This window comes from Poecilia latipinna, unplaced genomic scaffold (assembly GCF_001443285.1).
Source record: "Poecilia latipinna isolate Pla-1442-1.1 unplaced genomic scaffold, P_latipinna-1.0 Scaffold1691, whole genome shotgun sequence".
Taxonomy (NCBI): domain Eukaryota; kingdom Metazoa; phylum Chordata; class Actinopteri; order Cyprinodontiformes; family Poeciliidae; genus Poecilia; species Poecilia latipinna.
The window spans coordinates 15761-43203 of record NW_015114307.1 but is presented as its reverse complement, the minus strand read 5'-3'; the positions used below and the strand labels follow the sequence as shown (position 1 = coordinate 43203).

Here is a 27443-nt window from a genome sequence, read left to right as displayed (position 1 = left end):
AGCATCAAGCTGGCTTTAGACGTGGTTGTGATAACCAGATAAAAAGGTGTGTGTGTGTTTGTGTGTATGTGTGTGTGTGTGTGTGTGTGTGTGTGTGTGTGTGTGTGTGTGTGTGTGTGTGTGTGTGTGTGTGTGTGTGTGACTGGTTGAGGAACGCAAGGGTTAGAAAAAGAAAAGAAAAGAAAGAAAGAAAGGAAAAAAGAAAATCAAACTGGTGAAAACACCTCACTTCAGCTCCATCACCTGGGCCGTCTCAGTCCGTGCTGTCTGTCAGACGCTGGTGATGGAGGCCAGGCAGTTCGATGACTTCTGCAGTTTCTCAGGCTGCGTGGTGGGGGGCTCGGGGATGGCGCGAAAGCTGAAAGGCAGTCCAATGCTGCTGGTGCCAATGTGGCCTGGGCTCAGCGCCGGATTCTGTCGTCTATTGCTTTCCACGATGCTGGATGTGTTGGATGCAAGGCTTTCACGTGTTCTGCACGACAAACAGAAAGTTAGCTTGGAAATTAGAAATTAAAGTCAGTTTTTTATAGTGTCGTGAAAAAAAAGTTTTTGCTCCCTTACAGGTTTCTTGGTTTTGGCTTTTTTTTGTTTTGTTATACTTACAGTTGTCGTGACAGTTTGGAATGAGGCAGATAATCTGTGAAAAAATTGAGTTCCTATGCCTTTTCCCAGAGCTCCCAGGGACCAAAAACAACCAATCAGAACAAGGAGCAGGGTCTTTGTGCTGTGAATCACATATCTGTGTAGCGCTGCTTATCCCTTCGTTTCCCACTCCCCTTGCTCTCTGTTACGCCACAGCTAGCACAGCCTCTCATGAATGCTAAGGCTAGTGATCATGGCCACCAACAACGGCAGATAAATAGTTTTCTTGTAACAGTAAGTTGTTTCTTTGCCATTATCACATTTGGCAAGTGCATTCATGAGGTTGACTGACAGCTCTAAGCCCCTCCTCCTGGCTCTGATTGGCTGATTTTGCTCAGGAGCGGTGCATTTCTCCAGACAGCTACAGCAGCTCAGAAAGGAAGTGGAGCAGATCAAAATTTTCCCAGATTGCTTCTCGTATTATACTGTCACTGGAGACAGCTTTAACAAATATATAAAAACATGTTTGTTTGTTTGTTTGTTTGTTTGTTTCTTTCTTTCTTTTTACAAAAAAGTAACATAGTGCACCTTTAACTTTGTCAGGTTAGCAAAATAATTTTCCAGCACAGAGTAATTAAATACCTCCCTCAGCGGGCGACGACTGGCGTCAGGTGTTTGGGATAAGTGACTATCACTGTTTTGCAGAGGAATTTTGAGCCATTAAGCAGAATGGTTTTAATTCAGTCCCACTGGAGGGTTTCCTAGCAATAGCAGCTTGTTTGGGTTAGGCTGCAGCATCTCAATCTCATTTTAGTCAGAACTTTAAGTAGGCCATTTGAAAGCCACTTGGGTTTTGTGGAGACATTATGGGGTGAAATTGCTGCTGCTCTTTGGATAATTATCCTGCTGTATGCATAGCATAAGCTTGAGCTCTAAGTCAAAAACTGATAGCTTGATATGCTTATTCTGAATTTTCTGCCACAGTGCAGAACTCATGCTTCCATCATTCAAAGGAAATGGTCCAGGTCCTAAGCTGTTTGTTTTGCTACAATGTTCAAATTTTTAAATATTGGTAGTTTTACACACATTCCAAAAAGGTAACTGAACGTTACATCATTTTTATTTTATTTTTTTTTTTTACCTTTTTAGCCTTAATAGACAAAATCATGTTTGAAAACTTATTTTGTTTTTTCCTCAGAATATCTTTGTCTGATATCAGATTTTTTTAGTTGATCTGAAACATTTAAGTATATGAAAAAAAAATTAAGGGGAACATTTTTTTTCACAGCGTTTTTTCACAGAACACCAATACACGCCTTAAATTTCATTCCATGCAGTCAAATGCAATCCTAATTATGATGTAATACAATAAAATGTAGCTTTTAATTTCATATTAAGATTTGTCATGTGTCCAAGGAAGTCCAGCTGATTACATCTCTGACTTTGTAGCAATCTCTCCTCCTGAGTAAGCTTATGGCTACAGTGGACTGATGAGTGGTTGACTTTGCAACATTCCCTCAAATGGATAAAAATACATCATAGCACAGAAAAATAAATAAATAATAATAATAACAACAATAATAATAATAATAATAATAATAATAATAATAATAATAATAATAATAATAATAATAATAATAATAATAATAATAATAATAAACCCTTTCAGATTTGTTGAGGTTAAGTGCAGTCAATTCCTACAGGAGAATGAACCATGGAGGTAAGATGAATCACAAAACTGAAGATGACATTAGACAAAATTGTAACCACATTTTTAAGAAATGAGCAACCAACACAGGTAGTATGAGGAGCATGGTGCAACCTACAACCCTGGTATTTCCTACTGACGCTGCTGCAAGAGGGACAGCAATTCTTTTGAATCAGTTCTACTCAGAAATGTTAGTTCTAATTGGAAAACTGTCCAAAGCCGAAGTCTAGTTAGTCAGTTGTAGATATGGCAATATTTATCATAACATATGCAACCAAATATTTTGTCATGTTTTTCAAAGATTTTATTTTATAAAGCAGAATCACAGAATGACACTTTTATGATTTTAAACAGTGACAAAGTCTGTCATGCTAACTGGACTCATTTAGCTAGCGATAATTTAACAAACGTAATCTCTCAAAAAAGTGAAAACAGTTTTCAAGCAGTCATGTTAACGTCAAATATCATACCAACTATTTTTTAGTAAAGCAATAACACATGACTCATACTTTTTGTGTTTCCGCGAAGCTAAGTGTAGGGGTCAACACATGTTCCACTGAGTTTTAAACTAACTGTAAAAATAATTCAGGTTTGGCTTGTGCAAAGGGAGCAAAAACAAAACTAATACAACAATGGGTTTCTACAACTATCCCAAAAATATTTTGGTCCCGTCTGTTTGTCTTTTCTACAGAATCAGTGTTGCCATCATCTCACTAGCCATCTGCATGACATTACGATGAAACACTGTAGGAAAGAGAAAGGAAGTCAATAAGAGAAACATAAAGAATGCTAATGCTTTATTAGAGCCTGGGATCTTTAAAAGTGATCCAAAAGAAACACTATGGCAGAGTTTTTATTTACTTTCTCATTCATTCATTTTTTTAATTTTTTTTTTAGTCTTTTTGGTTAGCTTTCTTAAACCTAGTTTAGTTTAAGCCTACAATCTCAAATAACCAAATAAACAACAATAAAATTGAGCTTATTTATTTTAGTGCAGTAATTTATTTTAGATTTAAAAAAAAAAAAAAAAAACATTACCTTTACATCCCACTCTGACTAACAGGTGATGAATCAGCAGCCGCTTCACTTATGTGCAAATAATTTTCAGTGAGGTTGCAGCCTAAAAAGGACTGCTGGGCTGCCTCTGGGGGCTTTAGGGCAGTGAGGGGGTCACAGCTGCACCCACCGCTCATTCAGAGAAACCATGCTTCACTTCAGACTCACCAAAAGTCTCCGAGAATGCAACCAAAATAAAAAAATTGCTAGATTTATTATTTGTCCCTATGTTTGAAAAAAGTTTCTAGAGGGGTAGGAAGATTCACATTACAGCACAGCAAGGTGTACGAACGATTACAGATCAGATCCCATAAAAACACTAAAATTGCAGATTTGCTCACACGCTAAAGAACTTGGGAATATGTGGCTTGCCCATGGGTACACCAACATGTGACCGGAAGAAACTGTAATCAAACACAACCTTCAGATTCTACCCACTGTGCCACAGACGTCCATGTGCAAGATTCAGGATAGCCTTAAATTAAGAACTGAAACATGTTTAACACATAGAATGAAGGTTTGGGAAATCATTTTAAAGGATCCATAGACAATGTAAATAATTCAGGTTTGAAATGTTGGTGTTGCAGCACATTTTTGTCTTGTCTGTCACTCAGTTTATTTTTTCAACTTGGTGGGCAGAATCTTAGCTGCCAACACTGTTCATTGTTCAAGTTAGAATGATAGCTAATTTAGCCAAACGAGCTTTACCTCTTCTTAGCTTAAAAACTATTAACTAGTTTATGTTTGATCAGTCTAAATATTTCAGATTATGAATAAGAGACGATCAACTACAATCCACAATTCTAAAACTGTACTGAAACTGTCCAAATATGAACCAGCAATAGCATATCAACATTAATATCAGCTTAGTAACTGCGGTGAGAGTGTCAGTTTGTGGTGTCACATTTGGATTTTGTAAATTGGATTTTATAACTGAAATTATTTTAATTTTGTGAGCAATATAAACTAATTAAAGTTTGAACAATCAGAAAAGTTTTGAATTGCAACCAGAACTCTGCTAATTGTTTGTAAGGTAATGTTTTCCGCCTGTTATCACAAAATAATTTGTGTTGTCTGACACTGTTAAATCTTTTAAATCAGATAAAGAGAATGATGGTAAATTGCCCTTCTGACCACTACCAGGTTGATGCCACACATTATTCATTATTTAAAGTTTGTGAGGAAATGTTTTATCCTAATTTAGCTGAACTGTGCCAAACAAAATCATGCTAACAGCAACTGGACACTTGTCTCATTAGACAAGTAAGAAATATTGTGATGTTTTATTAATCATTATGTTATTGTGGCACAAGATCTGATTTTATCCATGGCAGCAATTAAACTTTGATGACACTGAGATTATTTTTCCTGCTAATTCTTGGTCAGAGTGGGTCCAAGACTGAAGCTGGCTTCTTCCAAGTTAAAGCAACACCAACCTTAAAAACGCTATTACAGATGATATACTGTTTTATGAACCTTTATACAACCACCATAATTTTTCTAGATGGTTAGGTACATGTTAAATTCAATACAGAGGGGGTTAGGTTTTGGAGATCTTCCTCTACAAAATTTATATCCAGCTTTTCTTAAAGCTGAAGTATGTAACCACTATAAAAAATGCTTTTTACATATTTGTTAAAACTGTCATGTTGTGACAATTTAGTGTAAGACAGATGATCTATGAAAAAAAATAAAAATCAAACTCCTCTGTTTTCTCCTATTACTATCTGCAAAAATAAACCAATTGGTCAGAAACAACCAATCAGAGCCAGGAGGTCTTAATGCTGTCAATCAACTTGCTCTCTGACATATCACATCTTGTTCTTCACAATGGAGCCTGCCACGAATGCTCAGGCTAGTTGGCATGGCGACTGATGACAGTGGGTAAACAGTTTTCCTGGAACGGTAAGTTGCTTCTCTGCCATTAGCACATTAATAAGTGTGTACACGAGCCTGATTGACAGCACTAACACCCTCCTCCTGGTTCTGATTGGTTGCTTCTGACAATGGGGGTAGTGGTTTTCTGCAGATTACAATGGGCAGAGAAGATGGAGGAGATTGTCTATATGTGTCTGTCAATATATTTCTAGTAAAAATAAAAAGACATTTGAAAGAACAGATTATCTGCCTCGTATTATACTGGCAATTTTAACAAATGTGTAAAACAACATTTTAAAAAAATAAAAGTTAAATGCTGCAGCTTTAGTACATATGATTAAAAAGAGTATATAAAAATATTTGAATTTACATTCAATTTTTGAAGTTTTATTGGTATTATAGCATGTGCCATTACAGTATTTTTCAGAATCAGCCAATCCCTTCTGATAATTGCTAACCATTGTTTTCTATGTTTTCACTGGTAAGTCAAACATTTAATTATCTTTGGTAATGTGCTCCAAGTTACTGAGGCTGGAAGGCCTCATTGTCATCATCATATTCTTTACCGTCCTCCATAAATTCTTCAGCAGATTTAAGTTTGGAATCTGGCTGGGCCACTTCAAAACATTAATGTTACTTCCATTCAAAATGAACATCTTGATAAAATTGAAAGATTAATTACAGCTAAATCTTACAGGAGTAGGAATACTTCTGGGCTTCACTGAATTAATTGCTGTATTTTTGACAATTTTTAATAAAACTAAATTCTCACTGAAGCTTGTTCACTCTTTTTAAGTTTTTGTTGAAATTACACTGCCTCATAAAAGTATCCCCTTACCTAACCACAAACTTCATTTTACTTTTGGGAATGTTATGTAAAAGAACAAAACAAGAAAGTACTTTGTTATAAGGTGGGAAAAAATCTTAATATTCAAATTTTTGAAAAGTGTGGGGTAGATTTTTACTCAGCTTTCCTGAGTAAACAAAGTATTTCTGATTCTGAGGGAGCCAGATTTTTTTTCTTCTTCATCTTCTCTTTTGGCTTTTCCCTTCAGCGGTTGCCACACTGAATTATCAGTCTCCATTTAGTCCTATCCTCTCCATCCTCTACCTTTACAGAATCCAACCAGATCCCTAAATTTCTGGTTTGGTCTACCTCCTGGCCTCCTGCTCGGTGGCTCCAGCCAGGATCCTTCTACCAATATAATCATTGTCTCTCCTCTGAACATTTCTAAACCATCTCAGCATGGTCTCTCTAACTTTATGTCCAAAACATCTAACATGAGATGTCAGTTTCCTAAAAAATATTAATAAATATTAATCCTCGTCGCTCCAAAACAAAACCTCAACATCTTGACCTCAGCCAGCTCCAGTTCTGCCTGCAGTCTTTTCCGTATTGGTTCTGTCTCTGAACCACACATCGCTGGTCCAGCGACTGTCTAGTACACCTTTCTTTTCATTCTTTACAAGACCCTTTTATCACATATGACACCTGACTCCACTCATCCCAACTTGTTTGCACACCCTTCTTCACCTCTTTGCCAGACTCTCCGTTGCTCTGGACTGTTGATCCTAAGTACTTAAAGTCCTCTACTTTCTTTACTTCTACTCAATGTAACATCACCTTTCCGCTGTGCCATTCTCCAGTACATGCCTCCACCTCTAAGTTTTCCTCTACTTACATGCTGCTCTCACTGCCTATCACAATGTCATCTGCAAACATCATAGTCCATAGAGACTCCTGTCAGCCTGTCCCTACCTAAAAACCACTCTTTCCCTTGGAATCAGAAATACTTTATCAATCGCCACTGGGAAATTCTCAACATTACAACCAAGCACCAATTAAAAGTTAGGAAAATTGAGACAGTAAAGAAAAAAAACATAGATTTAAAAACAATGTATAAAAGTATATTGAGTTGCAGAGGTCACTCACATTTTAGGAAGGAAGAAACTTCCAGTTGATCATTTCCCAACTGACTGTTGTGCCAATCCAGAAAATAAGTTTAATAAAGTATTTGTATGGATTTATAAATCATCCTATTTGCTTAAATAAATGGCAACTGAACTTGTATTGCTTCTTCAAAGGCGTTATCTTTTTAAGCACTGAGGATTGCCATGTACTAACAGCTGATTGATCTTTAGATACTTGTATGTGGGTCTGACATTTCAAAATACTTGTGATCTGGCCACAAACACATGGATTTGAGACTTGAGGCCACATTCCATTATGATAAGTTTTGAATGATGCACAGTTTGGGTCTTACCTAGGAGAGTTAAAGCCACTGTCCACTGTGACACTGCTGCTGTCCATGCTGTCCAAGCGGGCAGAGTGGGCCGACTTCTGGCTGCTGCTGTTCTCCGTCTCCTTGGGGCTGAGCAGGGTCAGATTGGTCTCCAGTTTCCGCTGCAAATCGTGCTCCTTCTCCCGTTCAAGGAGCCACTGCATGGTTCCTTCTCCGCCACCACCACTGCTGCCTCCAACATTTCCACCTCCTTCCCCATGGTCTTTGCTGTCCTCTGCTGTGGCCAACTTTTTGTGCGAGTCCTCCTCTGCTTCTTCCTCCTCCTCATCATCTGATACGTTATAATAGTCAAAGGATGCAGAAGGGACTGTTGGCTCTAAGCTGCTCTGTAAAACTGCAGGTGACGCTGAGGAAGTGGCTGAATTGGAAGGCTGCTGGGGCTCAGGATTGTCTAGGGCCTCTGTTGATTTGGCATGTGAGGCTTTCCGCAATGTGCCAGACTTGGTGTAGCTGCTGTCCACATAGCCAGTGGACAAGGCATTATGTGGAGGTTTGAACAAAGTGTCCTTGCTGAAGATCTCTTTCCTCTTTATCACCAAACTGCCTCCTCCCCCTCCAGGATCTACATTGTGTTGGTGTGGTGTCAAACGGGCATTTTGTGCTGGTTCTGGCGTCTGGCTTGGCGTCAGTCGCGCTGAACCGCTCTGTCCCTTTGCTGCCGACATGTCCTCTTTGTACTCCATTGTATGAGGAGAGGTAAGGTGAGGAGTTTGCCGGTCAGCTGGAGAGCCCTTTCGGAGTCCCCCTGATGAGGTTAATGTGTCATATTCTGATTTTGCCTGAGGCGAAGGGGCAGTAAGGATTGTTTCATTTGATGTATTGCACTGGAAGTACTCATCCGTAGAGGGCTTAGGAGAAAGTCCCATTAGCTCATTGTACGTCGGCAAACTGTCTCTGCTTTTGTTCCTTTCCATTGTACTCCGGATCCTTGACTCATCCAGACTCCCTTTCCCCAAATCAGGCACATTAAAGTCGGAGTGGAACTTAGCAGCAGAGAACATGATCCTTGAGTAGTGGGAGGACTTCTGTGTGGCTCGAAGAGTGCCATCATCAGTGTAGTAATGACTACGCTCCTCCAGACTGGGTTCAAAGTCTTCTGGGGCTCCCAGTGATGGACCCTTGAGAGAGTTGTCCATTGACCGAGATCGTTCCTTTGCTTGATCTGACCTCTCGTGTCGAGACTTCCTGTCCTGATTGTGGCTGTGACTTCTTTGCACTCTGGACTGACACGTTCCACGTGAAGGCTCAGGAAAGGGCATCTCAGTCCGTCTCTTGGCCAGCTCCCCAGACACGTCCCACTCAGGTGTAACTGGGCAGTACGATTCAGTAATATTGGGGTTACTGTGAACCAGGTACGTTGCACCTCCACTTCGCCTGCGTTCCAGAGTGTACATAGCTTCCCGAGGTGAGCGAACCAACGAGTGGCTAAAGAAACGATAATCCCTTTCCATGAACACAAGATCCCAGTTTGAACCTTCGGATGGGTCTCCCCTGGATGTCCTTGGTTTGCTGTGAGAACGAGACTTACCATGTGGTGCCCTCCGGTGGCCCCGGCCCCTCCGGCTGCGTGCACTGTGCTGGGCAGAAGACCCCGCCTTGTTCTTCTGTGTACGCTCTTCCTCCAGCCTCTTCATTACAGCAGTGTGCCTCGCAACATTCTCCACTGTTAAGTCAGGGTTAATCCTCCGAATTATCTCCATCTCCACCTCCCGTGGAATGGGTGTGGTTGGTACATCCTCGTCACGTAGGGGCCATTCCTCAGGGGGGAACTGGGCTGAGAAGGTAGCCAGCTGTCGCATTTTATCCTTCTTGAAACTTAGTCTAAAAAGTTTGAGGCCAAACCTTTTGGTTTGCTTCTCACCACTTCCACCACTACTTGCCTCTTTCTTTTTGGTCAGAGTGTCAGCTTTATAAGGGAAAGAAGTAATGCCTTTGCTCTTATCAGCTTGATCTTGAGAAGGCGGAGACTGTATAGGAGGAGAAGTGGGAGCCGGGGGATGGGGATATGATGGCGGCTCTCCTCGGTGTTCCCTAGTCGACGTGCTTGGAAGGGTCTCCCCACCATTTTGATCCTTGGGTGGCTTGCTTTGATAGGAATCTCCCTTGTGCTCCTTTGGTGACTTACTTTGGAGTGCAGAGCCATGCAGTCTTGACTGGTCCTCACGATAGGGATTGTATGAGTCATTGTGGTTCTTACGAGAAGGCCGATCTCTCATGCAGCCTGGTGTGGATGGTGTGACATTCCCAGACTGAGGTGAGGTACAGTTCTGTGGCTGTTGCTGTTGCTGCTGACGCTCTGGCAGCCGATCCTCCAGGTGATACCACTTGTTGTTTGTTCGGATAAGGGAAGGAGTGATAAAGTACGTCTGGGGAGTGACGATGAAGTAGCCCTCTGGAGTTGGATAGATCTTCCTCTCTCGCACCAGCATGTTCAGAGTGTGTCGCAGGACCTCTGGGCTGGGTGTAGGCACACCTGCAAGAAGCACATATTAGACTCAATAAAGTAAAATGAAAATATCAGTGGAAAGAGTAGTAGACAAATCCAGTAATATATATATATATATATATATATATATATATATATATATATATATATATATATATATATACTTATTGAAGGCTTAAAGGCATCAGTCTGTGGAATTAAGCTATATAATCTGTTTCACAGAGCTGAATAAATGAACCTTTAAAAATAATACTCTCATTTATTAAATATGGCTGTATATTCTCCTGTTTTTTAAGAAATAATGTAGACTTCTCCATGTTTTACAGGTTATCTAGTTTTAACTGAACAGAAACATAAAAATTTTAAACATTGAATTCCTTGCAGTATGTTGCATTAATTATTTACAGTTGGCAGATCTTGACAGATGCTTACATTCACTGTATAAACATTACTCTCTTGTGTCAATGTTTGACACACTCACAGAGCAAGAAGCCAGTAGTCCTGAAGCCACATTAAAAGCCAGCTTAAAGACTGTGCGTAGGGACAAAGCCCTTCATTTTTGGAGACATGTCCTGTGGTGGTCATAACCTTCACAGTAAAGTTTTGTCATAAGCTTAAAGAAGGTCACAAGAAAGTACTACTAACTGTACCGCTGTGCAGTCATGTATAAAAATATCTGGTTTCAAAATTGGACAGATTAATAAAATCTCTGTCTAGATCAATCCAATAAATACAGTTCTTTATGGAATTATTGGAATTTTTTGAAAATTACAGATGAGGCACTTACTGATTTTAACAACTGCCACAAAATTTCCCACTTTTGGTAATAAACTATAAGTAAAAACCATCTTTTTTTCTCAGTCTGAAGTTTAATCAGACCAAACCGCTCATTTTAAGTCAGTTAGAATTAACAAAATTATTTCTATTAACTAAATTCCACAAAAATGAAAGAAAAAATAAGTCAGAGATTTATTTTTGTCATTTATTTATTTATTTTTATTTATTAATTAATTATTTATTTTCTAAATTAAATGGCCATATACATTCCCTCAGTATTTTGTGGCTATTAACTGTATGACAAGGATCAAACATTTTGTGTTTCCCTTCACAGGGTTCTCACAGTAGTTTGCTGGAGTTCTGGTCCGTCCCACCTGACAGAACTGTTGGAACTGAATCCATTTTGTTGGCCGCCTCACTCACACACACCTTTCAGATCTGCTCACAACTTTTTAATAGGACTGAGATCAGGGCTTTGTGATGGTCATGCGAGAACATTTACTTTATCTTTAATCAAACCACTTTGTCTGCATGCTGAGGGTCATTGTTCAATTGGACCTAAGCTTTCACTTTCTGGTTGATGTCTTTAGATGTCACTTCAATATTTCTACATAATATCCTTTCCTTGTGATACCATCTATTTTAAGAAGTGGACTAGTTTATTTGAAAGACATTAACAAATAAATCCCAGACGTTTTCCCTCAAATTGTTGTAGCATTTAGTATATAGAAATAATTTTGGTAATTCTGATGGACCTAAAGCAAGAGAAGTTTGATCTGATTTAACTTTAGACAGGGAGAAAAAAGGCAGCTTAAGTCTGTGTATGTAAGCTTCTGGTTTCAATTGTAGGTTTGAAATGGCAGGAACAAATATAAACTATTCAAAGTTTTGGCTTTGACTACTTCAAAGTCAAAACTTCCCCTTGTGTTGTCATTATGATGGATGCGCTTCTAGCTGCCACCAGTAGCTCAGTGGTCGATGTAAGTTCAGGTTTTCACAGCAGCAATAATCGGTGAAGGTTTGGTTATCACCTCCTTGGGCTACTTGCATGGTAAAGCAGTTGCTCACACTCACCAGAATAGCCCAAAGACAGTGAGAGGCCTTTTGTCTGAAGCACTTGGTCCAAAAGTTATCAACACAGCAAACTGAGACAGCTTCCTTCAATAGGACCCATAAGAACTTTTAAAGGGTCAAAATTATGTATTTTTCAGCCACATGGTGCCATTTTATAGCACAATCAAGTAACTATTTTACCTTCAGTTGTTATAAAAATGCTACATATAGCAAATAGACTTAAAAGAAATTTGACTTTGTAAGTTAACGTCTTGACGTTGGACCTTTGTCTCTTTAGAAACTCTTACTCTCTGAAAGTCTGCCTTCAGGAAGTCATCATAATATGGCTCCTCCATAAACTCTTTAACAACATTTTTAAAGAATTTCTCAAAAACAAAAGAATCAAAGCAACACTCCAGGCATTTTTTGATGAGGGAATAACATTATAACATTATGTAAAGCTCTAAAAAGTCAATTTTACATAATACTGTCCCTTTAAGTTTACTAGACATGAACGCCCACTGTGCCCCCCACTCATACACAAACAATATTAGTACTACGTGCACCAGACTGATACTCCACAGACAGAAATTAGGCAGCTTTACAATTTTTCATCTAACATTCAACAGTTTTTAGACTAATATTTTTTTCTTGAAACATAAACATTCATTTCGTTAGTATAACCATCACTGTCGTAAAATTGAATATGGTTGCTGAAGGACATTAACCTTATATGTCTATTTTTATTCATTTTTGTTTTCTTGTGAAAATCATATATGATTAATTCCCCTTCAGATCACTCCCTGGATTTACTGAAATGCATTGAAAAAAGTCAAAAACAGATCATGAATTTTAGCAAACTGTATCTGTAACTGTATTTCACTAATCTTGAAGTATTATGTATTTTTATATTTTCACTTGCTTTCATTCTCAAAATGAGCATTTACATTTTAAAACACATGTGAAACATTCCTACAACTAAAAAATGTCTAAATATTGGAAACTATTTGTGTTGTAACTAACTTCACCATTGGCACAATAGCTTTAACCTTTTGTCAGCGCATATTTTTTTTTTAGTGTTGAGAAATGTCATTAACAGAATTAATGATCAGAAGGTAAATCATAATCAAGTGCCACGTTTAGGTACTTATATGTACCTGATCTGTTTCTGTACCCCAAAGCAGATCAGGTTATGAGCCAAAACGTGAAGCCATAACAAAGACGGCTGAAAAAAGCATTTACCCCATCACAGATTTCTTTTTATTTTTACAACTCTTAATTGCTTTAGATCATCAAAGAAAACTTAATATCAGACACCTGAATCAACACACACACACACACACACACAAAAATTGGGATGTGTTTTTCATTTATTAAGTTATTATTATCGGTGGATGAACTTTGGGCCATATTTATTTGCAGAATAGTTTAAATTGAGACATATTGGAGGCTTTTCAAGGTTGAAAAACCTGTTTACTGTCATGCAACAGCATCTCAATCGGATTCAAGTCCAGCACTCTGACTATGCCCTACATACTGTCATTATGGTTAGGCTTGTTGGTGTGCTTTCAATCATAGTCTCACTGCAAAACCAAAGTCTGTTGAGCTTTTGATCACAAAAAAAAATGGAGGAATATTTTTCTGGAAGAGAGCAGAATCCATGACTCCAATCATTATGGAGAGTTGTCCAGGTTCTGAAGCAACAAAGCAGCCCCAGACCATCACACAACCACCACCATGTTTGATTGTATGATGCTCTCTTTATGAAGTGTTTTGTGAAGGGGTGCATGGTATGACAATATCAAATATATATATTTTTCTAGGCAACATTTTTTCTTGCTGTGGAAAAATATATTTCTACATATATTTGAACGTTCAGAGTCAACGTTTAGTCAGCGTACTGAACATCCATTTCCGAACATTCAACTTTCAGGGAACATTTACTGATCTGAACATTCGCTTGCTAGCTAGGTACAGAGGAATGTACAGCTGCTCCTGAAGCTGCTACTGGAATAGTTGATAATACTACAGTATTAAATATTTAGCAGGATGCTTGAGTCTTCAGAAGGCCTGGTTTGTCAGTTTAACTTGTTATTAGCTAATTAGATTTATTGGACTGATTGCACTGGAGAGTCTGCCTATATCATGCAAGATCAGTTCAGTATATTATAAGCCTGGTGGGCCTCCAGGCCTTACTTGCCTCCCCACCAGTGTCATTTTGTTTATTTTAAATAGTTGTTTTTTTTATATACACCAATAACCATGATGTATAAAGCATTAAGCTAGGTTTATAGTTGACACATCAAATTGGACGCAAGAACATGATCATTGGCCTCACATGCTATCATTTCTAAATTATGATGTCTGCCCATGCACCTCTGAATTTTTGCAATTTTTAACATTTTTAACACAACAACACGATGGGGTGCTGGTGGACTGCCTAACGCCTCTACCACTGGGCTAGTGGGTTTTCTGGGGGAAGCCCTGACACCCGAATAATAACAAGAGATTAATGGAAATTCCTCACCATAATATCAGTACCAGAAATAGATTATCCACAACAGAAAGTTAGTAGATCTCTAAGTTAGTAGATTTCTAAACAAACACTGCTGTTGTTTTTTTGTCTTCTGATCTGACCCAGCATTTTTCTTTCTCTGCTGTGTGTTTACTGTTCTATATTTGTTTTATCTTTGTCGGATACTAAAATTTGTTTGATGGTCTGAATTATAAAAGTGTAGCAAGAAAGCAAACAGAAGAAATCTGTAAAGGGGAAATCTTTTTTCACGTCACTGTACATTTCTAATTCATTTTTCCCCCTATGTATTCCATGTTTTTTGCATGGATTTGTACCTGGAAAACTGGCAGTGAGGTGCTCCATCAGTGCCTCCTGGTTGACAGGCTTGTGGGCAGAGTTCATAGCAGAGACGGCCAAGCACAAGATCTCCCCCAGTGGTATGAATTGTGACTGACTGATAGGTGACATACTGATCGGCGACACATCACCTGCAGAAGGAGGAGATGGAGGGAGGAGGCACAGGCACAACAGTTAGATCATGAATGAATAGTGGGCGCAGCGTGTGAAGCTATGATGTAATGGTCAAACAGCAGCAGTGTGCATGCTGCCAGGAACGGCTCCTCCCCTCGTCTCTGTGCTTCCTTAGCCTCTCTTTGCTGCTGCCGCTACCTTTTCTGGGTTAGCAAAGCGAGGCATCTGCTGCAGCAGAGTGAAAAATCCTTTGCAAACCGCTCGTCTGTTTCAGAGAACCAGCTAAAGCATTCTCAAAGACAGACCTGCTCAAAATTCTGCTCCTAGCTAACCCACGCAGAAATTCTCAGGTCCGCCATAAGCTGGCTTTGCTGTCAGCCGTAGCGAATGATGAGATCATCCCGTACCGCACAGAAAGCCCAGGCTTCAAGCTCTACCCGAGAGCCGACATCTGTCTGGCTGGAAGGTTGTAAAGCAACACGCTGCATGCAACTGCTGCAGCATCTGTGCTATAGTGACCCTGTCCCCTGACCTACATCTGAGAATCACACGAGATGATGAGGAATCTAATATCCAAAGCTCAAGTTTGACATGAAAATCCCCCCCGTCTTCACATCGAAACAGAATCAGCATCACCCATCTGAGTTGTGCTTCTTTAACTTTAGCTCTGCCTCCTCAGCAACACTCAGCCTTTAATGGTCAGTTAAGCAACACGATGACGTTATCTCTGTTTAGTATCTCAAGCCCTTTAAGCCTCATGTGGCTTTGTGAATTTGCACACGAATGCGTTTTAGCTGTGTTAAACCAGGACACATAGACGGTCTAATACGTTGAAAAGGAATAAAAGTGTTTGTTTTGCAAAGTGAGAATGGTCCTTCATAGTCTGAGATGAGCAAACACGCAATAAGAGTAAAGAACAAGATTTCTCCCAAAGGTAAACATCCTACAACAAACGGTACACGCTGTACCTACTTTACCTGTTATCTACATTTCAAAACATAGCTCAGATAAAGTGCAACTATAAAAATATATCAAGGAAAACACACACAGATTTGACCCCACTGAGATGCCAGCTTCCACTGGCATAGAAAGGAAAAGCTTTCCCAACAGTTCTTACATCTCACATCATCCCCAGTGGGTTGGAGCTGATTCAAAACTGATTCCACATCACTTTTTCTAAACTCTTAGCTACCTTAGTGTAGAGAAGGTGGAGCTTCTGGCAGAAGAGGGGGTAGGGGGTGGGGGGAGTGTCAGACTCACCTGGCGCACGATAAGTTGGTGGGGATGGAGAGAAATGCGGAGGAGGAGGAGGAAGATGCTGCTTCTGCACACGGATGTCCTTCTCGCTACGAGAGAGATTGTGATCCAGCGGGCGTTCGGGAAGCTCCGAGCTGGGCCAGGCCCGCCGCAGATTGCCGCTGCGGTTCTTCTTCATCGTGACCCCCCCCTTTTTTCCCCCCTGTTTTTTTCCTAACCCGGCGGCCTTCACTCCCCAGGGACCTCTGGGATAAGGAAGCGTGGGGCAAAAAGGGGTGGCAAGGGGTAGGGGGTGGTGGGAACTGGTGAAGTGGGGGGGCGGGGGGAGAGAAAGGAGAGAGGGGGCGGGGGATGGGGGGAGAGGGGGGAGGAAAGGAGGGGAGGTGGGGAAGGGGGAGGTCGACCAACCTCAGGCTCAGTGCCTCCCCCGCATCAGTGAGAACGTCCCGCTAGAGCGATCACACACCAGACATGGCAGGAACCAGTGTGCGCCTTTACACACATTCACGCATCTCATTTACGTCCACGAGCGAGCTACGAACGAGCGCGTCGGCGCTGTGGGCTGTTGTCATCGGCTGATCCGGGGCGACGGCGGCGGAGGAGCAGGTGATTGCGCGAGGCATCACCCTTTCATCGACATCAGTCCCAGCCACCATTTGTAGCATCCCCATTTGCATGCGTAGGGAGGCACATTACGTAGCCACTCTGATGTGGGAGGAGGGAGCGGGAGAGATGTTGGAAGGGTGGGGGGGTGGAGGGAGCAGGGGTAGAGATGAGGGAAATGGGGCATTGGAAGCAAGGAGGACGGTGAGAAAAGAATTTCAGCTGAGCTTTTTTTTGGGTGGGGGGGGGGGGGGGGGGGGAGAAAGGGAAGCTGCGCGTTCCCTTTTCAGAAAGTAGCAGGGAAAAGGGGGGGTGGGGGTGGGGGGGGGAGATCCGGAGGAGATTGATGGTATGGTCACAGAAGCAAAAGCTTTAAGAGGCCCAGTCTTTGACAATAGCTCAATTCACCACAGGAGTGCTCGGCCGATCCCCCCTCCCGTAAAACAAAAGAGCTGGCTTTAAAAAAAGAAAAAGAAAAAGAAAAAAGCCCGAAATAAAAAGCTCCATTCAGGTCCCGACGGGCATTAAAACCTCCGTAGTAAGCCCAGCGCCGGAGACACCATGTTCACCTCCATCTTTATCCCATCAGCCACAAGACCCCATCGTCCTTTCGACAACAGCACACCAGCGAGAGGGGTGGGGAGAGGAAAAAAAATGGTGAGCATCGAAATGAAATAAATAAATTAAGTCAGGAATAGATATCCACAGTTTCCCCCCCCACGATCCGACGTTAGAAGCTCCCCGATCCGATCGCCGTAGCATCCATTCATTAACGGGGGAGGGGGGCGGAGGGCTGAGAGGGGGTGTGGGGGATGCAAACTCCAGTCAACGGCAAAAATCTCTTTCAACGCTAATGCTGCAGCTGCTCCCAGCACCTCCAGGAAGGGTGTGTGAGTAAGTGTGTGTGCGCGTGTGTGTGTGTGCGCGTGTGTGTGTGTGACAGGGAGAGAGCGAGAAAGAGAGAGAGAGAGAGAGTACGTATGTGCGCATCCGCCTGCTGCGCGTGATTCTGCGTGAGCATGCATGCGTCTGTGTCTGGGTGATTGAGGCTGAGGGGATGGGAGGAGAGGATGCAAGGGAGAGAGAACGAGGACATGCGTTAGAGGCAGAGAAGAGAGTAAATATAAGCACACACACACACACACACACACACACACACACACAAATAAATAAATAAAACAAAATATAAAAAATATCCACTCTTCTGGTAAAAGTCCAGGGGGGAAAAAGAGGAACACGTCTCTTTGGCTAAATTTCCATTTCCATTGTCTCCCTCCACCTTCTTTGCATCATATGTCCTCTTTAGGGATGAGGGGCCCCTCTCTCTGCCTTTCCTGGCTCTATACGACAAAACTCACAGTCAACAGGAATCACTTAGAGACAGCAGGGCTGACTTTTAACACCTGAAACAACTGAAACTTTGCTGAACTGCAAAAAGAAAAAAACACAAGAAGACGACAGCAAACAAGTAAACGCACTCCATGCTGACTCACATGTGTGGAGTGTGAATGGACGGTTGGAGGGACGGAACAAGGAGCAAAGTGAGAGGGGCAGGACAGGGCAAAGTGGGGAGGTGATGGAGCGGGTGGAGGGAGGTGGAGGATGGTGTCACAACCAATCTGCTCCAGTTCACTGATACCAAAAAGAAAGAGGAGAGCAGCAGGAGGAGGAGGAAGAGGAGGAGGGAGAGCAACACAACGCCAGCCATTTTATTTCTCAGTTGTGCTGCAACAGCCTTTGTTGCTATGACAACGCAAGCCAATGAGCTCATAGCTTTTAGCTTTTGAGTGTTGGTCCCTTAAAGAGCCAGTTACCCAAAATAGAAAGTCGACCGAAGCACATAGACAAGGGCCGGAAAAACTAGGATCCCCCACGTGACTGTTCCACAACGGAGAGTATAATATAATATAATATAATATAATTCCTAAGATTAGAATGTTATTGAAAAGTTTAAATAATTTTATTAATTCAGTTCAAAATGTGAATATAGCATATTTTACAGGGATGTCTGATATATCGGCACTAGCATCGGTATTGGTCCGATAAATAACTGGGACGATATTAACAAGCAATATTTATTTCCATCTTGTTGACTTTGTTTCTGGAGTGGGAGACTGGGTGGGGGGATAAGTGAACGGTCAAAATATGGGAAAAAAAAAAAATATATATATATACTGCTCAAAAAAATAAAGGGAACATTTCACTTTAATTTTGTGTGTGGCTCCAAATAAATTTGATTTTCATTGATGATTTTTGTGTGATTTTGTTGTCAGCACATTCAACTTTGTACAGAACAAAGTATTCAATGAGAATATTTCATTCATTCAGATCTAGGATGTGTTATTTGAGTGTTCCCTTTATTTTTTTGAGCAGTGTATATATATATATATATATATATATATATATATATATATATATATATATATATATATATATATATATATACATATATATATATATATATATATATATATATATATATATATATATATATATATATATATATATATATATATATATATATATGTGGTATAGTATTGGTTATTGGCAATGACAGCAATATTCATATTGGATATCAATATTTGTATCAGTGCATCCCTATTATTTGTCCATGTCCTCATGCTGGCAGCAGCTCTGTTATGTTAGCTCTGGTTTGCTCTTTTTTTCCAGACTTTTGTTGATATTTTTTTGATCTACTGCTTGTTTGGACAAGTTGTCCTCTGGTTCTGGATGTCCTGCATCTGGGAGGACTTTTGCTCTAACCTTTTCACTTTTACACATGATGTGTAACCGTGGCAACAAGGTATTGATTCTTTACAATTCGAAGTGGCTAATTAGCATCTGAAAGGTTCAAATAGTGCCTGAACTTTGACCCAACTCTGATCCCAAATTCCAGAGGAGTTGAAAAGGAGATTTAATGTATGCAGGGCAGGACCAGAAAGCAGGCAGAGAAGGAGGACGTTCAAACCGTCTCTTCCATCCATCATATTGGGCAAAGATCAAATCCTAGACTCTAAAAGTTTCTGCCCGGCTTTCTAAACAGACGGCCAGATGGAACAGCAAAAGCAGAGGAGGTAGATTAGCAGAGCTTGCCACCAACTGATGGATTCATCCAGGACAAGTCACTGTGGAATATTGCCTCTGCTGCCTGGACACTGAGATGTTAGCATGTCATAATGGTACTGTAACAGTCTTCAGTCAGAAGCCTAGAGAGATTCATTGCATGACTGACTGTTACTATTGCATGACTGTCTGTGACTGCATCACCATCCACAAATACTCTTTGAAGATTCTTAAATTATATTATTAATGTATTTAAAGTGGCTTTTTAAATACAAAACTGTTGACTTATTGGAAAATATGCTCATGTAGTGTGCAGTATGCATTCAATACTCCGTTTGCAGGAATTCAGCCTATGCCAATGGTAAAGTGCTGACAACCCTAAGCTGCTTTGAGACAATTTGGATTTTATTTTTCAAATTGAGTTATTTGAATTAAAACATTTTTCAAAGATATTCTAATTTATTGAGATCACAGGAGGCGTGTCAACACACTCACTTGATTTTGTCAAAATCACTTTTGCCATAGATTTTTTTGAAGGCTTTGATCTACATTAATTTTTATTTCTTTGTTCTAATGCAAAAAAAAACCTTATGTCAGAGGGCAGACTCTCTTACATAAAATAGAGAGTCTGCCCTGAATTCTGATTTGTAATGTTATGAAGAAAAAAAACAGTGTTTCACAAAGATAAATGAACAAAAATAAATAAAAAGCTCCCAGAGGGTTAGTGGGAGCAGTTTGATTGACTCACCAATTAGAAATGCTCTCAGATTATTCAAAGTGAACCTGCTCTTACTGTCCACTGCTAGTAAGATAATGACTACTCATGATTATTCAGCACAAGTTCAGAAGAGCAAAGTTGTACTTCCAATAAGACCAGAACTGGGCATTTTACAGCTGCTGGGTCACATTCACATGCTTCAAACTGACCTTCAGGGGTCAGAAAATAAAACTGTCATAAAAAGTCTCAATTCAGTACATAAAACTAAAAAGCAGAGCTTTTATTTTATAGCTACTTTAGCACCATCGATTAAACCACAATACCTGCACAACTTAAAAATGATAATTTTTCTGAAAGATATAATGACTTAAAAACTGCAGATGTCAGTAAGACATACCACATTTTATTGTTCAGTTGCAATGACCAGCTCTCAGCAATAAATACATCAACTAAAGAGGATTTAGTAAAATGAAATGCCACTACTGCAAAAAAAAGAAAAAAGAAAAAAAGAAAACATCAAGAATTTGCCATATCTACATCATTTGTAGGATATAAGAAATCTCAAATTTAGCTTTTATAGAAGTTTTATATCTTTTTCATATAGAGAGAATGCTGTTCTGTTGATGTGAGACATCTAACCTGAAACTTGTACTTGTGTATGATGATGTCACAAATGAAACAGTGGCTAAATAAAGTTTTCCTATGGGATAATAAAGTGTTTTTAACTTTTATCTTTTCATCTTGAATAAATAATGCTGGACTCCATGTAAGAGTAACAATGTGATTTTTGTCAAGATCTTCTCACAAAAACTTTCTTAGCAGTGAGTGTGCCCCTCAGTGACTCATTTAACCAAAATATCATTCTCAAAGCTAAAAGTAAGATCAAAGACATAGAGATTTTGACGTTGATATCCAAAGTAAAACGTATGTGAAATATATAGCAACAGCTTCTGTTACGTCAAAACATTTCCTCCTATTCTCTGCGGAGGCCCTCCCTTTCCTTTCAGCAAAGAGCTGTGCTGAGCAGGGAAGTAGAGTCGGGTAGAGTTTTCCTGAACAAACACTGCATTTTTCCTGCCTAAAGAGCACAAACCCCAATTCTTCAGCCTCTGCTAATCAGATTGAATAGTCAAAGAAAAAAAAAGACTGAGACTTTCATCTGGACTTGTTAATCCAGCAGCAGTTTAACTCTTTTTAGGGGCCTAAAGTTATTATATTACAGTATATTATCACTCTAGTAAGCACTGTAAAGTCAACAGGAAATTGACTTTCCTGAATGTGACCAAGTTTTAAAGAAATGGTTTGACATAACTTACTATATTATAGCAAAATCAAATTTGCAATATTTAGTAATAGGCAAAAAGTAAGGCATGTTAATGTGGATCAAATTGAAATTGTGCTCCAAACCTCAAATAAACAAAGTTAAACAGTATAAATTTCAGTGCAGTCATGATGTGAAGCCAAAGACATACAGCATAAGGACTCTGTATTTATGCTAAGTATTAGTCTCTCAAACGACTTCAGGTATGGAAGTGTTGGGCACATAAAAATTAAGACTAAACCGGTTTGTCACCGACTGAAGAAAACAGTAAACAATGATAAATGATTCAAGTTATTATGATCCAGCTAAGAAGATATTCATTGAATCGAATATCTTCAGAACAATTCAGTACTGCACGGATATTGACCAAGTAAATTGTATTTCATGTTGTCTTAGAATGCCTCACACAGAAACAGAAAGCTTTGTTAAATTTCCTGCAAGCCTTTGATATTTAAAAGTGCCTTTTAAAAAAGACAAACTTAAGCAGGTAGTACACATATTCTTCAGTAAGCTCACATTTTTGTTTTTAAAATAGTTGTATTTATTGATGTGATGTATTATTCTAATTTTAAGTGTCATATCTTAATTGGAAAAAAGTAATAATGTACAAAGTTTTTCAAACATCAATCTGTGTGCGATTATAAAATGAATTTCACTTAGTGATAATGTTCCTGAAATACATAATGTTTTTCAATAATTTATTGAATGGGTCTGTATCATGGTCAGTGTTTCCATTCATTAGTCATAGGAAAGGTTTGTTTGTTTTAATTTAAAATAAGCAGATAAAGCTGAAGCTGCATGGGTGTCGTGCTGGTTAAACTGTGGCTGATCTCTGTGCTCACATGGCCTCACTATTAATGTGAAGACCGACTGAAACAAAAACAGCCCATCCTGTGATTTTCAAAGTGCACAAAAACTCGTGAAAACATGACTCGTGAAAATTCACTTCATACACACAACATTTGTTAAATTTGCACCAGCACAGAAAGTCTTTTGGTTTTGGCATTATTAATTTTGGTGAGTCATTAGCTATAAGACAAACATTCCACAGCTTATCAGTGTCTGCTGGTACAGACAAGGACAGGAAAGCAGCCCAGCAGCAGTCCAGTCATAAGTCAGTCTGAGCAACAGTGCAGAGGTGTCAGACTGTTGCTCTGATATTATGTGTCTATCAAGGTTATCATAGTTAACTAAAATGAATCAAATAACAAAAACTGAAATTGAGAAAACATTTTTGTTAGCTGAAATACAATAAATGGTAATTAATGGGAGAAAACTATAGCTAACTGGAACTATGTCATGCGTTTATAATACTGACTAAAATATGTTGAAATTATTGTTATGATATCCTTTGTTATGACCCCCTTATGAATCTATTTAATAGCCTTTCAAATTGAAATACATTTCCCCCCCTCCCCCCACACACAAGCAGTTTACGTCAGTTGTCGGCAAATTACAGTACTCCATACTCCTCTGGGTGGCAAAATGGCAACAGCAAAACTTGGGAGAAAACACCAGTCAGTTCGTTGTTCAAAAAATTAATTTTTTGAAAATGGTATCTTCTGTTAAGTATTCATTACTCAATCAATGTATTTATGATCAAAAATGTTTGTTGATTTTCTGCTAAGGTTGGAAAAAAAACACCATTTTGCAATCATGGTGTTCATATTAAATGAGAAATGAAATTAAAATCACGTGTGAATAATTTTTTTTCTGATAAGTTGTTAAATAACATGTAATGTCATCATCCTCCAACTACTTCCTGTTGTCTTTTTCTTTGTGGTTTGCACCAGTAGCAACATCCAGTTGCTACTGGACTTGTGTGATGTGAAAAAGTGTTTTCATTGTAGTTTTGTGAAATAAAGCAATTTTTATACAGCCGAAAAACCACCTCACCCTACCGCCAAAGCTTTTCGTCAAAAAACAAGAGGTTTTTTTTGTTGTTTTTTATTTTGCAATTATAGTCAAGGCAAACATAGCTAGTGTCTTGTTGTCACATTTACTTCCCAAACATTCTGAGTTTCATTCAGGTGGTGGAATAATTGTCAACAGAATGTCTTGTAGAAATCTACAGAAAACCATCAATTTTGTGTTTTTACTCTGCTTTTCGTCAGTGCACAGACCATGCAACACGTCATCTACGCGCAACTGAAGCTGTGACCCACATGAATTGGAAGAACTCTGACATTGTCCACGCCTGTCTCTGAGAAGCTGCTGTGGTCAAACCTGCTAAAAGAGACGCCCCAACATGCCTTAGCATGTATGTGAGTTATAATTTTGACAGAAAAAAAATCATGGGCCTATGTACAGAAAAGTTTAACTTGAAAATAACTGGGCCCAGTTCCTGAACTCGTCTTTGTGAATCAGTAAGAGTACACGTCATAAAGCGGCTGCTGCCACAAGGTGAGATGATACATAAACTGCCTTTTAATTCCAACCAGCTGCGACTGGTTGGATGCAACCCAGGGGGCATCTTCACTGGAATCACAGACGACTAACTTCCTATTAAAACTTTGGCTAGAAGTATTTTACCTCACAGCTCCTCTATGCAGGTTTTAACATGGTTAACAGGACTTCAAAAAGAGATCTATAAAGACTTACATTTGAATATGTGACATTTTGGTATTAAAAGCAGGTTCTGTTATAGTTTGTTTTTCACTGAGACATTCTGGTTGTCATAGTCTGGAGTGACAGCAAACACCCTGGTGGTTTTTCGATGTGGGTAATGTGACTCACTCAGAGGTGGGTAGAGAACCCCAAAAACTATACTCAAATAAGAGTAGCACCACTTCAACATATTTTTACTCAAGAAAAGGTGAAAAAGAGCCATCCAAGAAATTACTCAAGCTCTGAGTGACGTCATGCTTTATTCTTTAATTTACATCACATGTTTTTCTGGTTCAGAAAGCTGGCACTTTCTGAACCATTTGAAAGACGGTTTGTTGCAGTTTATTTTCTATGTTTGATGACGGTAGACAACCTATTTATTTATAGATTGGCTGTTATACTTCTAATTGCACTGACTGAATAAATTAAAGTTGTTATTTTTACATGTTTGACAAAGCTCGTAAAGATATTGTTTTTTGAAAGTTATCAAAAAAAAAAAAAGTTACTCAGTACATTTATGTCTGCATTTAAAAAAAAAAGAAACATTTTAAGTCAACCCAGCACTGTTTTTCTGTATTGAATAGGTATCGGCCGATACTACACCTCAGATGTTAGTATCGGTACCGGTCGTGAAAAAAGTGTATCGGTGCATCCCTAAAAGATGACAAAATGTTAAAGATTTCGAGGAGTTACATCCGTTTACATGGTGTCCTGATAACTGATAGACTCTGAAGCTTGTTACCCACCTATGCATCTAATATGAAAGCCTTGCGGTGGCTGCAGGGTCCTCCTGGTCCAGGCATTCCTGAGCTGCTGAAGATGCGCCTCCTGGCTCTGGAGGAGCAACACGCGCTCGTCTATCCAGCCCAGGAAGAAGACCTCCGACAGAGCCTCGATCAGTGCCTTGTTCCAGAAGTGCTGCATGTTGACGGCTTTAAAGCTGGCGAAGACCTCGTAGCCGGTGTGATGCTCTAACTTTTCCCACACCTCCGCTGCATCTGGCGGCGGTGGTGATGATGATGGTGAACCCTTCTCATCTTCCCCGCAGACCCGCGACAGCACGAGAGCCAGAGAGAGCGGAGTTATGTGGGAAAACTTTTCCATCCCTGCTTCGCTTTCCGACAGAAAACTGACATTTCTGAGCGGGAACCTCGTTATTAAGTTCTCAAACCTCTCATGCGGCCTCGTGTTTCATGTTTAAAGGTAATTTGTAGGAGAAAGCTGACCCTAAGTCAGGTCAGGTGCTCCATGTAAGCAGCCGTCAGATACGCTGCTCCCAGACTGTAACTGTCAAAGAGCATTACGAACTATTTTCAGCCACAAAAGAGGCGAGGACTTTGTGCTGCGTTCAAAAACTCCTCGTAAACTACTACGCTTACATTTTAAACGAGTTTGCACCTCTATTGTTACCGTTATTATTCCGAATGAGAACAGCGAGTTAAACCCCGAACAGGTAACGCACCATTGGACCAAAGAGACATTTCTTTGCGAGAGACAATCAATGCGAGAGAAAAGTCCGAGATACATTTATGAGAGAGAAGTTAGAGATACATAAAAGTGGTTTATTTTGAGGTGGAGGGTAATTGTAGTTTTTGAAAATTCCAAATACATTTCTGAAACGTGTGGCTTGTATTTATACCTCCTATTGCTTAAATTATTTCTGCAAGTCTTTTGTCAAGGCTTTATCTAGTGGCCTTTATGTGAGAGTGGCCAGACAGGAAAGTGGAAGACATGCGACTGTGAAACATGGTTGTCGCAGCATAGGAATTTTAAAAACGTATATTGTTTTCTTTCCAGTTTAGTCATATACATATTTATGTTGCTCTATCAAATACTATAATATGCACATTTACACTGGTTCAACCCTGTCTTACACGTTTGTAAAAACACTATAAATACAGCCTTCTTTATTTCACATCCATTTTATGCATTTATATTTAAAATGTCGAGAAATTGGCAGTAAAACGGAACTGAAGTCCAGTTCTTTGAGTGCACTGATCCTGATCAGCTGGCAACCTGTCTGGGGTGTACCCCACCTCTCGCCCGTTGACAGCTGGAGATAGGCACCGGCACCCCTCCCAAACCCAATGGGATAAGGGTGTAAGAAAATGGATGGATGGATGGATGGATGATCCTAAGCAAATCCAGAGAAAATATATTGAAAATTGTTTTTCGTCATACAGACAATTTGAAGGGATGTACTTTTGCTAAAAACTGCAATGCAGTTTATACATTTCTGTTTTGATTGCCTGATCATGATCAAAGTTGCAACCTCTATAAAACCTGCTGTTTTAGTAACTTGCTTGTCTGGATCGGTGCGTGTTTGGTTAGGTGCTCTATTTTGAGCCATATAAAAGAAAATAAAAACATTTAATCCTTTAGTAGGTAAAAAAAAAACAAAGAACATATATGTACATCCACTTGTACACAAATATATACAGTAACATATGCATAGTAACGACAAGACACCAAGTAATCCAATTAATGTTTTTTTTTTATAATTTTTTTTAATATTTTAAAAAACACTAACTCATTTAACTCAAAAAGGAGTGGGAGGAAAAAACTTATTTACTCCCACTCACTGTTCACATGTAGAAACTGTGTGGTTGCCACTGTAATGTGAGATTTAGTAATTACAGTGTTATGTACACTTTTTTGGTCATGATGCATTTTCTTGTTAAAACCACTGATATCATTACCAAGTTAACATTTTGATAATTTATCAATTATATATGTATACTTTTCAGTTCTGAACTAAATTATATTTATTAATTCTATTAAGGTGTTGGTGCAAACGGTAATCATAATTATCTTGATACAACACCAAGATGTGAAACCATCAGCAATGACCTAAGAGAAATTGTTACAAAAGGTCATCCTACAAGCTGTGGAGTCATTGGGTGTACTTACTTTGTCCTTTTTGTTCCTGTACAGGTTGTCCTGGTTTTTGTATGAAGTGCATTGTCTATCTTAGTGAAGGAATAACATCAGCTTTGTGTTTTGCTCTGGAGCTCAGGATCTGGTTGCCTAGTTCTGACAACACGTTTACCCTTATAAATGTGTGGCTGTTCCAGAGCTCAGCTCC

At 39.5% G+C, this 27443-nt stretch overlaps 1 protein-coding gene and 1 long non-coding RNA gene across 3 annotated transcripts; one reads left to right on the top strand and one right to left on the bottom strand.

The window, feature by feature from the left end:
• Window positions 1-137: 137 nt before the first annotated feature.
• Window positions 138-25625, bottom strand: stox2a (storkhead box 2a). 2 transcript variants are annotated; one of them, XM_015060163.1, is made up of 4 exons: window positions 25105-25625; window positions 14654-14806; window positions 7489-10000; window positions 138-472 (listed from the first exon to the last, which is right to left on the bottom strand). In XM_015060163.1, exons 1-4 carry the CDS (start codon window positions 25460-25462, stop codon window positions 271-273), a joined length of 3225 nt encoding a protein of 1074 aa, XP_014915649.1. In that variant the 5' UTR covers window positions 25463-25625; the 3' UTR covers window positions 138-270. The 2 variants fall into 2 exon arrangements, with proteins under 2 accessions (XP_014915649.1, XP_014915650.1); XM_015060164.1 differs by lacking the exon at window positions 25105-25625 and adding an exon at window positions 16050-18533.
• LOC106964570 (uncharacterized) lies at window positions 460-3541 on the top strand. The gene is made up of 2 exons (XR_001428452.1): window positions 460-2344; window positions 2385-3541. It is a non-coding gene; the product is annotated as an uncharacterized LOC106964570 (long non-coding RNA).
• Window positions 25626-27443: the final 1818 nt, after the last annotated feature.